The sequence below is a fragment of the Pyrus communis genome, chromosome 2, assembly GCF_963583255.1.
Source record: "Pyrus communis chromosome 2, drPyrComm1.1, whole genome shotgun sequence".
In the NCBI taxonomy this organism is placed as follows: domain Eukaryota; kingdom Viridiplantae; phylum Streptophyta; class Magnoliopsida; order Rosales; family Rosaceae; genus Pyrus; species Pyrus communis.
In genome coordinates, this window is record NC_084804.1 from 19291290 (window position 1) to 19305560 (window position 14271).

At 36.4% G+C, this 14271-nt stretch overlaps 1 protein-coding gene across 1 annotated transcript; it reads right to left on the reverse strand.

The window, feature by feature from the left end:
- Positions 1-10618: 10618 nt before the first annotated feature.
- LOC137724475 (transcription factor RSL2-like) lies at positions 10619-12420 on the reverse strand. The gene is made up of 5 exons (XM_068463216.1): positions 11851-12420; positions 11428-11721; positions 11128-11193; positions 10968-11033; positions 10619-10717 (listed from the first exon to the last, which is right to left on the reverse strand). Exons 1-5 carry the CDS (start codon positions 12418-12420, stop codon positions 10619-10621), a joined length of 1095 nt encoding a protein of 364 aa, XP_068319317.1.
- Between the last annotated feature and the right edge of the window lie 1851 nt (positions 12421-14271).

Here is a 14271-nt window from a genome sequence, read left to right on the forward strand (position 1 = left end):
AAAGTATTAAACAAGTATCATCCATACATTTTAGAAAATGGGTGTTCTCAACTGAAACATTAATTGGAAAATAATACAATTACATTATCATCCTTGGTTTCTTTAGCTGATCCTTGGCCCCCTTGGGCATCATCATTTTTCTTCTTTACTACACAAAAATGTGGATATGCGTTACTCAATACAAAACAAAAATGTGGTTTGCAGATATGTAATCCTAGAATATGCTAGTGTCACCTATAGGGGACTTACTTGTCCCCCACTAACGATAAATGAACTTTTACCATCTGAAAATCATAATCAGAATGTTCATTCTCTTTATCATCTTCTATAGTCTAGTGGAATACCTAAGACCTCTCACTTATAAGTGAAGAGGAATACCATTAGACTGAATTGTTGATCATTGAATTATTACTTAAGTATTGATTAATGCGCTTATTTTTTGTTGGTGACATATCACATAGTTTACAAATGTTTTCTAGCATTACTCTTCTTGTATATACGAGGATAGTTTTAGTGTGCCCAATATAATATGGATTATGGATGCATTGAAATTTTTAGTATTCCTCTTGTACAAGAGGTTTTATGCTCAAATCTCGTGAATGGCAAGTTCACTTCTGCACCCATTATGTGTGTGGCTTCTGTTATTGATTGCCATGTGTTAAGTTTATGGACAACTCTACAAGGAGGGTTAAGTTTATGGACACGTGTCAATCAATGATAGAAACTATAGAGAGACCACACAAAAAATGAGTGCAGAAGATTTGGACTCCCCTAAGAGCACTTCTAGCGTGATGCAATTCCCTTGGGAATTGGCTGTTGAATGACCCAATGCACCTAGCGATTGACTCCAACCCATTTAAGTAGCTTGGGCTCCAAGAGGGCTTGGGCTCTCCACCAGGCATAATTCCACAAGCGTAGCGCCTGAGGGATGTGACACAAGGCTAACATTATGGTAACATCAGCCACTAATAAAAATGATAAAATATTAAAAATACAAAAAATTATTGAAAATTAATTTAAAATACAATAAGTGTTTTATAATAAATTAAAATTATTATTATTTATTTTATAAAATAAAAAAATATTAATATTTTAATAGGAATTACGTGACGTATTTAGTTTAGGGGTGAATATGTACTTGAACAATTACTATTTACTAAAGGCAGATATTGTTCATTTAAGGGGATTGGTTGCCTATAGCTCAGGGGAGCCTAACAACACTAAAAGTGCTCTAAATGAGGTCCTAGGTAAATTGTAAAGAGGATTTAGAAAAATCCATTTTCAATTACACTCCCTATCTACCTCCTAAAATTGAGGAGTTCCTAAATCTAGAAGTGAGAAAGAAGCTCCTAGTATTAATTACCAATATTTTACTAACTTTATAAAGAATAAACACTATTCTAATTGGTCCACAGTCATTATAACTCAATAAACTAGAGAGTGATTTGAGTACGATTTTCTAGGGAGCTCCTAAAGTAACATGCAGTCTTTTTAGTTAAAATTTAACTAAAAAAAAAAAAGAGAGCATGGTTGTAAATGTCTTATCCAATCCACAGTGTAACTATCACATACACAAAATTAATTTGGTTTTGATGGTCTTTGCTTGCTGTTATTGTGGTTTTTTTTTTTTTTTTTAAATGTGTATGTGGATATCAAATTGATATAAAAATAAAATTAATATCTATTTGTACAAGTAATAAATTACAAATTCTCAAGAGCTCCATACACTTTGTTTTTAAGCAAGTGACTTATAACTCAGTTGATTAAGATCATTAATCTGTATATCTAAGGTTTCACGTTCAAACCTCCCTCACTGTAGTTTAGGTGAACTTAGTGTAATTATCCCACCGTTTGGAAAATTATACACTTTATTCGTACATCCTCATTGTGGCAATTTTCTTTCGGTATTGAAATAGGAAAAATGGAACACAGCCTCAGCAGGAAAGGTAACTGGGATGAATGGAATCTTTGTAGATCCTTTGGTCTTGGATATCCTAAGCACCTAAACAGCTTCTTCCACCTGGCAGCGAAAGAATCTGGTGCCACTCCAAGCAGTTCCGAGTTGTCCATCTCCAGCAGCATCCCAGAAATTTTCAAAGCTAAGTCAGGCTGCATGTAATATCTTTATGGCTTCTTAATGAAACTCCAAAGATAAACATTTCTTTGTGCTCTGACTTGCTCAAGCTTCAGCCAATGTGGGACGATGATCGAGGATGGCACAACGGTCGAGTGATCATGAATGATTTTGTTGAGTTTACCAGTCATCTTGCAATCATTTTGTAGGTAGTATTGCATCGGAAATAAGGGTATGAACGGAGAAATCAAACTTAAAAGCAAAGAACAAGGGTGGTTACAAAGCTAGCTACAGAAAATGCAATGCAGAGTGAGTTGAGAAAAACTTTGAATAGAATGTGAGACCTAAATAGCGTTTAATTTATATAGAAGTATGATTGAATACATATAAGATACTTGGTGTATGCATATTGGCAATAACACGTTAATATTTCAACAAATATTTGTCCATGTAGTACATTTTGATAACTGTCAATTTTCGATTAGAGCCAACCCACAATGTTATTAATTTATATTGACAACTGTTATTACAGGATGATCTATCACGTCAATACTCCACAAAATATTTATCCATTTGACACATTTCGACAACTATCAGATTTGAACAGGGGCCAACGCATAATACTATTAATTTATATTAACAATTGTATTGTGCGTACAGGATTGGATTTAACACGTCAACTTCGAACAAATTATAGATAAATGTCCAAATATATACGTCTTTACTCTTATATGAACTAGGTGTCAGGAAAATTACTTAGTTACTTTATAAGTATTTATTTTTTATGGATTCTTTTCTACTAAAGTATAACTATTTGTAATAATTTATTTGCCTATGTGGTAGATTTGAGTCAACACGTAATGCTATTAATTTATATTGAAAAATGTTATTATAGGATTAGATCTATTACTTCAATAACTCATCATGTGACACGTTTTGATAACCGTTAAATATGTAATTCAGCAAGTGACATATTTTGACTAACTGTCAAATCAGTAATACTATTAACTTATTAACAAATGTTCTTATCAGATTGGATCTTACACATCAAACTCGAACAAATTATAGATAAATGTTCAAATATATACGTATTTACTCTTATATGTACTAGGTGTTAAGGTAATTACCTAGTTACTTTATAATTATTTATTTTTTTAGGATCCTTTTCTACTTAATTAGAATTATTTATAGAATATAATTTAAGAAAAATTAATGAAAAGAACTTGAACACTTTGAGTTTTAACGATAAGGACAAAATAAAGGATAAAGTAAATAGTACCAGGATTGATTTTTTAGTGTAAAAATGAATTTTTTGTTAAAATAAACATTACCGGGAGTTTTTGTTAAAGTTCCCTATAATTTAAGGTGGTATATAGAATAAAAAGATGAATACTGTATAGTTTGATCATAGAATTGTTGGAAATTGCCAAACTAGAAATTGTTCTGATGAATTGACTTAATTCATGTTGCATAACAGTTTTTCCGATGAGCCTCAACTCACATGAAATAAAATGGACAAAAGTTTGAGGGGGTCCAAAACATAGCTTTAATATGAATTAATTTTCTTTTTACATTCTCATTATGCCAATTTTTCATTTCAATACACTTGATACTAGGGAGGGGTCTCTTAAGTGACTAAACTACAAGCCCCTTTATACTCATCTAAAGTTTACATACATACAATTTCGAGCTAATATAAATACCAAGAAATAACTATTTGTAAAATTACAGTAATTGAAACCACGTCTACTGTTTATTTGGCTACAAATTCTTAGGCACTGTATGCCTCCCAATGTAAGAGGTTGAGGCCACGCATAGTGGTTTTGCGTTATTATCGTCAATTGCCACTGATCATGGGACCGCGATGCAAAGGATTTATGCCTATTGGCGATCTGTACTTGCCAACTAGCTCAGAGCTCCTCCTACAGCTTCCACATGATTGGCCTCCCGGTTGCCATCCAGTGGTCGGGTAGCCTTTCTTTTTTTTCTTTTTTTCCTGGTAAATCATGGATGCGATTGATTTTGTTGATTTTATCACTCATCTTGATATCACTTGTAGGTAGAAATTCAAAGGAAATAAAGAGACATCTAATGTGAAAATAAGAACAAGAGTGGTTACAAAGTAATAAAACGCATAGTGAGTTGAGGAGAATTGTGAATGTGAATATGAATGTGAGACCTATGGAGCACCTTCTTTATATAGTTTTACCAAGGCTATGTTTAAGACACGTGGTGAATGCGGATTGACAATGACACATCACAATTTCATGAAATATTTATCCGTGTATTACTTTTCAACAAGTGTCAAGTTTGAATTGAAATTAACACACAATATTACTATTTTAGAATATTGACAATTTTTGTTACAGGATCAGACGGGACACATTGTGGATGCAAATTTCCGGCGTCTTCTTATTTGACGAAAATGCACTTTTAAAATAATAACACCTAAAATTAAGACCAAAAACCTCACGCGCCCACGATGAATGGGGGAAGGGGCTTTGGCCGAATAATCTCCGATGCTAAAATTAGAATTATGAAAAGAATGTGTTTAGGAGTTTGTGGGTAGCAAAAATGGCTTAGCTTTTTAGTGGGAGAATATAGCTATTTATAGGTGAGTGACCGACCCTATTTAGAGAATAGTGGCCGGCCATATATGACGGAATTGTGTGAATAATTGTAAGATATTATGTGAAATAATGTCTTGCAATTAACATAACAATTAATCCTAAATTAAATAGGAAAATTGGGAGTTACCTTTTGAATAAGGATTTGATGAGGAGTGATGAGAGGGATTTGAATAAATACCATTTTGATCACCCTTGACTTTTCCTTAATTGAGCCGTTATTGTCCGTTGTATGCGCGTAGGAATCCTAGTGTGCCTTAAGGGTAATTTTGTCATTTTCACTTAAAAGTCCACGTGTCACCTCCATAATTTTCTTGATTATTTTTTGCTCCACAAATATCCCCACACCTGTTGGGCTGCTCCCAGGAAAAAAGCAGCAGGTGTAGAGATTTTTCCTTGCTTTAGGAAACATAAGATTGTTTCCTATTTTGATGTAGATTCCCACATTAATTGGAAATTAGATCCTTCTAGGAAAGGGAAATAAATCACTTCCAAAGTCTATTTAAGTCTACCTTAAGATGATTAACTCAATTTTAAAGAGCAATTTAATCTACCCTACAAGAAAGAGAAAGCTAGAGGATATTTGTTCCCCCACCCCTAGCAATCTTCTATACTTGCCCGTGCAAATGACCGTCTTTCGTTGCTTTCTTAGTCTACATGCCTCATCAAGGTAAGAAAAATTTAATTTTCCTTGTCTACTTAATTTTTTTAGAGCATCGAGACTTGAAATTTGGCTCGACGGGGGTCGAGGATGTGTGAAAAAATGGATGGAGAAGCCACGACATGCCTGTTGTTGTGGGTGGCTGCTATTTGCTTGGTGTGATGGAAGCTCAGCATGGGCCGAGGTCTGGGTACAGTGGTGTGGGCCGCGGAGAAGAGTTAGGGCTCGGCTTGGATTCGGCTGGCATGGGCTAAAGACCACTTGGCTTGGGCAGAGGTTGGTGGGCGCTAGGACGAGAAGTTTGGGTCGTTAGGCTCGGACCTGTGCAATTGGGCCATAGGCCATTGGGCTGGCTCATATGAGAGATAAGAAATAGAGGGAGGCGCGGGGGCGCCAACCCCCTTCCAATTGGGTTGGGCCATAAGGTCGCTGGGACGAAAGAAAGAGAAATGGGAGCCAGCGCAGGCTAGGCTCCCTTGGTTGCTACCTTTGGACCGTGGGGCTTGCTGCACTTTATTATTATTATTATTATTTTTTTTTTTTTGTGTGCGGCCGTCTAACTATTCTTCCTCGCTTCTTTGTAGAATTTCTTTGAGCATGTCTTCTTCAAGCCACAAGAGTGATGATGGTGTGCCGCCGTTGTATCGTCAAGGTGGGTCTTTAAGTAAAGTGGGCTACTTCAAGGTTGCTCACTTTCAAATTAATTCTGACGACTCGTTCAGAGATTTCCTAGAAGCATATAGGTATGCCATTCAGTTTGGGATGCGTGTGAGTGTGTCAAGGAGGGTAGCAGCCGTGAGCCATGTAGTGGGGCTCAGAGAGCTATCGAGTTTCACCCCTACTAGTTCGTGTTGGGATTTACTTTTCCCATGCCCCGTTTCTTTCAAGAGGTGCTTTGCTCCATGAAGTGGACCCCCACTCAATGTTTCCAAATGCAATCCGTGTGATGGTGGGATTCCTCAATCTAAGCCAATTTTTTGACTTGGATCTGACTGTCAACGAATTCTAGTACTTTTTTGACATAACCCTTATTGATAGAGTTGGGCAGCTGCGATCCCACCATAGACTCTTCGATGTCTAATTTATTCATTCATAGGAGCTGACGCCTCCGGAAAATCTGATATCTCCATTGATGTAGTTGCATTTTCCGGATGATCTACATGTGCAAAGTTAGACTAACGACGGGAATGATACTTGGCAATAGCCTTAGGGGAAGCTCGGCATATGCGTGACCAATGATCCCTTGATCCACAGCGATAGCACATGTCCAGTTCAGTAGAAACGAAGATCAAATTCGAAAACTTGGTGAATTTATGTGCCCTATATTGTTGCTGCAGGATAATATTGGTGGCATGGAAGGTTGAATAGGTCATCTCTATGAGATATGATTCGGTTAGTTCCACTTTACAGAATTTCAACAATGAACAGATTCTACAAACTTCAGAGTTGTATTCATTCACAAATTTAAAGTCCTTGAAGCGAAGATGCTGCCAGTCGTGTCTTGCTTCAGGCAAGTATATGTCTTTCTGGTGATCGAAACAGTCGGCCAGAGTAAGCCAGAGGGTGTGTGGGTCCTCCTCAGCGAGGTACTCAGTCTATAGTGCATCATGAATGTGTCTTCGAATGAAGATCATTGTAGTAGCCTTCTGAGCTTCGTCAACAAGTTTGTCGGTGATAGGTGCCTCGATGGTGGCTCTAATGCCCTTTGCAGTTAGATGAAGCTTCACGTCTTGAACCCACTTCAGATAGTTTCTTCCTGAGACTCCTAGAGCGAAGAAATCGAGCTTGTTCAAGTTCGACATGTCCCTAAAACGGAGGAAAAAAAACGTGATTAGTCATATGGTAAGCCATAGGCATATATCGTAAAACATACAGGTTATATAGACATGTATTGGTTTAATTTATATGTGAAAACTACAGGTTTCAGGTGGCATGTTTTGAATGAAAACTGCAGGTTTCAAAGGCACTAAATTTGAAACTATAGGTTCAATTTAGTTTTTATGAACAATTAGTTCATAATGAAAGGTTCCTGCAAGAAACACACAATGCAATATACTAATTTAAATATAGTGGATTTGAGGTTCTTCGGGAACTCAAGTGTGAGAGCTTCGTTACTACGAAAGTATGTTGCGGTTCAAAGTATAAAGAATAAATTATTGAATTATTAATGTCCAAAAGTGATCTTTAGGTCAATAATTATGGATTCATTATCAGATTAATGGACTGCAGGTCATTTTTAATTAATTCAATAAATCGGGTCATACGGTTGATTGTAGAAGCTAAATAATATTAAAATAATATTATCAAGTCGAAAACATGGCCCTAAAAATAATTGGGCTCGGGTTGGGTGCCTTAAGTAAAAGGCAGGGCCCTATAAAAGCCTTGCGAGTGGGTTGCAGGCCACGGGGTGAAGGAGAAACCCCAATCGCAGCTGGGTTTCATTGTTGGGCCTAAGGGAGGGCACGAGGTAAGGCGCATCAAAAGCTGGCCTTGTGGGTTCCGGCGTGCAAGGGCTAAACCCAGCTTTATGGGCTGATTGGTGCGGGCCATGGGAAAAATCCCAGCCAATTGGGCTGGATTGGATGACTGCAGGCTGGGGCAACATAAGGCCCAGCAAGCACATGAGCTTGCTGGTGGGCAGGCCAAGGCAGCATGATTGGGCTCCGGGTTTCAGGCCCTGTCGAGGTTGATTCCAAGATGAGGCCTGGTTGCTACTTGCACAGTGATGGCGCGGTGGTGTGCTGCACCACCATTGTTTTCGAAATCTCTTAGGGTTTAGGAAACCCTAAATTTGCTTCTAATTTAATTTTATGCATTGACTCACATATTCCACATAACAATTTAATTGTGCGATGCATGAAACAAATATATATATATATATATATATATATATTGAAAAATATATGAACATATACAATATATATATCGTAAGAGAAATATAAACATAGACGGGTTCATGCATCATGGGAAATGTTTTCATGCTTCGGGGACGTTTCAAATATCTTCTTTTATTTTAAGCATACCTGATTAGCAGAAAACGAATAAGCCTTTGAATTTTGTGGAAGATAGTCTCCTCCTACGATGTGTCAATTCCTCAGCTTCTAGTAAGAGGTTGCTGATAACGTGTTGTAGGCCTATTTGATTGAACGATCTAGGGTTTAGAGAGAGAGGGGGCCGGTGGTATTGAGGGAGAAGAGAGAGTGATTTAATTGTGAGGTGTGCTTGATTCATCCCATTGTGCCTTTATTTATAGTAGTATGATAGGTAAAAACCTTTCCTTTTAGGATTACAACATTTAATAGGTAATCAACTCCTAATAGGAATATAAGATACATTCCCATATCTACTAGAATTTACACAATCACATTCATATTCTAAATATGACGGTAACAGAAACAAAATTTTTATTGGTTGAAATGTTAATGGAATAAGGGGCCCACCATTAAAATTAATTAAAAATAAATTTAACGTTTATGTCAAATTTGACTCTCTAAACATCAAGATTTCAAATCCAGTCAACATATAACACTTCGGCTGGAAGAATTTTTTATGTTAAATTTGCACAGTTGCATCTCCACCTAGAATTTAAGATCTCATTTGGAGATGTTCGTGGCTAACTGTCAATTTAAATTTGGACTAACACGTCATATTACTAATTTTCATTGACAACTGTTATCACATAATGGGATTTGACACGTCAATTTAAAACAAACTTCAAATAAATGTAAAATATATGCGTGCTTAATTAGGAAATCACTTAATTAGTTACTCTTATAAGGATTTTCATTTTTTGGATCCTTGTCATTAAAGAAAAATTATTTGTACAAGACAATTTTAATAACCACGATGAATTCAATCTGATTCGTAAACTAAGTACTCGGAGTGTTTTCCAACAGCACCTTTATTTATTTATTTTTTTTGGAAAACCCAACATCACCTTTATTGTCATCATTCTGAAGTACAAGAATAGGAGAGAGAGAGGACCCTGAATCTTCTTTGTACGAATTTCGGAAATCTTCTAATTATATCCGTTTATTGTATATCGTGTGATCAGTTTTTGTCAGATACTGTTTATATTTAATATTAAATAAAGAAATTTACAATAATTTATAACAGCATGATATACGATGAATAGATGTAATTGAAGGATTCCTAGAATCTTCGAGGATCCATCCTCCTGGCAAGAATAGCAGCTGCAGAATAATTATCCTATCACGGAAACATGATCAAGCCTCTCAACCAAAAATAAGCAAATTGTAGGAGATCTAGTTTTGGCAGTGGAGCTCACAGCTCAGTTGCTACAATTCGATAAAATAATTAGGACTTGATAATTAACTACTATTTATGACTTTACTACTCTACATAATTAAGCTTTAGTTTGATACTGAGGTGATTCTGAAAAAAATGGCTATAAAAAACACAAAGCTGCAAAACCCAGATTTGAAAAACCAGTTTTTTCACATCTGTTTTACATAAAAGTATATTAAACACTATAATATTGCTTTTTTTTTTTTTTCAAATTTACAAAAAAGTTTACCAAACACTCTGGCTATCAAAAAAAGCTAGGAGCTTTTTTATGTTTGGTAAACATTCAGCTTCAGTTTCTTTTTTATAGTTTTGGGTGAAAAAAAGCCAAAAACACAAAGCTACAAAACTCAACTTTGAAAAACCATTTTTTTTTCACATCTGTTTTACATAAAAGTTTACCAAACACTATAATATTGTTTTTTTTTCTTTTCAAATTTACAAAAAAGTTTATCAAATACTCAGCTGCTTAGCCCTAGTTTGGTACTGAGGTGATTCTAAAAAAAGTGGCTATCAAAAAAAGATGGAAGCTTTTTTATGTTTGGTAAACATTCAGTTTCAGCTTTTTTTCACAGGTTTTGGTGAAAAAAAGCCAAAAACACAAAAAAGCTGCAAAACCCAGCTTTGAAAAACCAACTTTTTTTTCACATCTGTTTTACATAAAAGTTTATCAAACACTATAATACTGTTTTTTTTCTTTTCAAAAGCACTTTTACAAAAAAAAATTTACCAAACACTCTGCTACTTTATTTCACAGCTGCTTATTCTCATAACATAGCAGAAGCAGTTTTTTTTCAAAGCATAGCAATACCAAACAGCACAACAGAAGCAGTTTTTTTTAAAGCACAGCAATACCAAACCAGCCCTAATTCTTTTTGTTGGAAAATGCTGTAGAACCGAACAATTGTCTCAACGTGGTTACATAAGTTGAGAGTTGAGAGGAGTAAATTCTTATGATTGCTGTAGTGTGGTGAGCTTCGGATCAAGCCCCAGGTCCATTCCATTGTAACAGATGGGAGCATACATCCACATATTATCAGAGCTTAACAGCTACAAAACCACAAGGAGACAAATTAAAAAACAAAACTATATCAGTATCTATTTTCAGATAGAGTTATGCTATATGGAAACATAAAACTAACATTTTTGCTGAGACACTCTTTAATGCAGGTGAGCCCTACGTCCAGTAGTAGGGCCTAACCACACTATAGAGTGTCTTTTTTGTGCGTCTCTAAATAATATTATTGTTTCAGATTTCATTTTAAATCTTTTTAATTATACCATTTGATTTTGTTATTACCTTAATTTGGAGTTGTAAAAACTTCACATAATGGACAGCTTCCTCAAGCATTGTGCTAATATCAACCTGCATTTCGAAGCATCCAAATTAGATATTTGAGAATTTAATCGCAGCAATGTTCTTTTGGGCAAAATATTATGTCTCCAGGAATTATGCCTACCTTTGTTCCGTTGGGCACAAGGCCCTGCAGGACTCTCAGTCTCTCATTTATTTTCTCTCTTCTTTTCTGGGAGACAAAAGGGTAACAGAAAAATGAGCTTATTTTTACATATGGAAAGTGATTTTAGCACACCAGGTTTATTTCTGATCTTCGATTGAATAAATTAAATAAAAATCAAGAGATAAAAATAAAAAGGACCATACAAGTTGAGAATTGGTGTGCATATATCATTTCCCTAAAGGAAAATAGACAAGGTTAAGCCAATTAAACGACATTTGTAGGGTATATATAGGAACTCACCCTTGCATAGAGGCTTTGGGGATCAGTGGCTGACCCCCTTCTAGCTCTTGATTTGCCACTCAAGTTGAGAGCTGCAACTGTTGGACTCAAGCTTGAAGTTGAAGTAACACTAACCCCTCCACTCAGCTCCTGAGAATTATCATGGGAATGTGAGGCAACATTGGACTGATCTTCTACTGAGCAGCAACTGGAGCTCTGTCTGTTGAGCCCGGCAGTAGTACAGTCTTCTTCATTGTTGCTAGTTGTCACCTGCCGGCTCTTCTTTGCCTTTATGTTCATCTTTTTCATTTGAACCTGCATTGAATTTATTATCAGAAAATGCGCACATAAACCAACTCCTGCCTCTTTTTTATTTCTTTTGAAGAATGGTAACATTCTATAATCAAGAATTTTTTGACTAAAGGGTAAGAAAAATATACTTACATTTTCTAAGCCTTGAGATCTTTTCAATGAATTCTTGGTGGGGTTAATTTCCTCCATGGATTGTTCTTGTGCAGCAGTCATATCAAATTTCTGATTGCCAAGAGCCACAGCTTCAGCTGGGTTTCTGCCACACTCTTCTGGATTGCCTTCACTTGTTTCTTGGTTCAAGCATTGATCATGATCTCCTTCAATGGGATAGGAATTTAGGGTTTTGATCACATCCCCAGCACCAAAATCAATAGACACAGAGATGTTATTATTGTTTGTTGCCAACATGGGTTGAGAAGATTCATTCAAGTAGTAATTCTCATTGCTTGAAGTGGGGTAAAAAGTCCTAGTACCACCACTCAAATTACCCTCTTGTGAATTTGAATCAGAAGTTTCTGATGAATAATAAAGTGCACCTTCATAGTAGCCTCCAGGCCAAAAAGCCTCTGGAATCATTCCCATGCTTGATGTCCGGTTTGAAGAATTTCCAAGCAACTGGGACATGAAATCTACCTCCTCAGCAGTGTACATCCCACTGAGAGAGGTCCATTCTCCCTCTGAAACAGCTCCAATATCCTCCATTTTTGCCTAAGGAACAAAAAGGGTTTTCCACCTGAAAAAAGGAACAAAAAGGTTTGCCTTTGCTCTAAGAGTTGATGTATGAATGAGTGGTGGAGATGAAATGAAGCTATATTTATACCCACCTATGAACTCAATTATAATAATAAAGAATAATGTCATTAACCATATCCAGGGTTTAGTTAATCTGAAGCTGGCTTATTCATGCTAGTCATATGCAGAAATAATGGTTCCCGAGTGAAGGGACTAGTACTACGTACTGTCATGGACAAGTAATTATCACTATATGATTAGTTCGTACCTAAAGAAAGCGGTTTGGTATGAGGCGTATGACAATCACACGCCCACCCAGTATTACCGATCACAGATATTATAACACTGATTATTTATTGATAGTAACCCAAATTCAAAAAATATATATTTCTAACTTATCTTCACCCATATTATAACACATACATTAATAATACTATATGACGATTTAACTGTAATTAAAGGCGAACCCAGCTGTAGGCTCCCGTAATGAGCTGTAGCCTAGTGCATATGAAAAGTCTGATGTTACTAATTTACTACTAATATTTAGCATAAATTTGTGAGAAACAAAATTTTAGCCTATCCTAAACCTAATTTGCACTCTATGCTCCAACAAAAGAAAAATACTAACCCATTCCTGTGTAAATTCTTAGCTCCGCATCCCTCTCGGCCGTCGCACTAAAATTTACTTCTGCGAAGAGAGATTATGTTGAAAATCAATATCAAGGTTAGGCAAGGAAAGTTAGGCAATGTTAGGTATGGTTGAATAAAAATTATTAGGTGCAATTAATGTGTTTTGTGTGGTAATAAATAATCTTAGTTTAATCATTTGGTTTGCTATAAATACCCAAGTCCTCAAGCATTGTAAATCATCCAAGGAAAAACAAAGCCTAGAGCTAAATAAGAAAAACTTTGCTAATTAGTTTGTTTTGTGAGCTTTCTTTAAGAGTGTGTTCTATTTTCTTCTTCTTGGGATCATTAGAGTTATCTTGGATACTCTTCTTATTCAACAAATGGTATCAGAGCCAAGTCGGTCAGGGATCGTTCTTGGTAGAGCATTGGTTGTAAAGTCTCTTGAAATTCCGAGTATGCTCTGTGGTTGCAGTTTTGACTGATCTTCCACATCAGAAAAGGTTTCTTGAGGTTATTGCTGGGGTTATCACAAACCTTGAGAGGGAGCTTCTTTGTGTCGAGAGTAGTGTATTACTCTGCACGGTAGTCACTCAAGCTTGTTCGGTGTAGTCAAAGTCTTGCCGATACGATGGGTGATCTTCAAGTTGTTGGAGGAATCAAGAAGCTCAACAACCAAAACTATAACACGTGGGCAACGTGTATAGAGTCTTACCTTCAAGGTCAAGACTTGTGGGAGGTTGTCGGTGGTAGTGAAGTTACACAACCGGCAGCGGAAGATGCTAACGGCGTCTTGCGGAAGTGGAAAATTAAAGCAGGCAAATCAATGTTTGCCTTAAAGACCACAATAGAAGAAGAAATGATGGAGCACATTCGGGATGCTAAAACGCCAAAGGAAGCATGGGACACTTTTGTTACACTCTTTTCGAAGAGGAACGATACAAAATTGCAACTTCTCGAGAATGAGCTGCTATCGATGGTACAACGCGACATGACGATTGCCCAGTACTTTCATAAGGTGAAGTCGATATGTCGCGAAATTTCAGAATTAGATCCAACAGCTCCTATTGGGGAAACCAGGATGAAGAGAATAATTATCCATGGTTTGAGACCCGAATATCGAGGGTTCATTGCCGCTATACAAGGATGGCCGACACAACCATCGCTTGTTGAGTTTGAAAATTTGCTTGCAAG

Coding starts and splice junctions, on each gene's coding strand:
- LOC137724475 (XM_068463216.1), bottom strand. CDS start 12,420: ATGGAGGATATTGGAGCTGTTTCAGAGGGAGAATGGACCTCTCTCAGT. Junction 11,722..11,850: donor GATCTCAAGGCTTAGAAAAT/GTAAGTATATTT, acceptor AATTCAATGCAG/GTTCAAATGAAAAAGATGAA. Junction 11,194..11,427: donor CCCAAAGCCTCTATGCAAGG/GTGAGTTCCTAT, acceptor TTTGTCTCCCAG/AAAAGAAGAGAGAAAATAAA.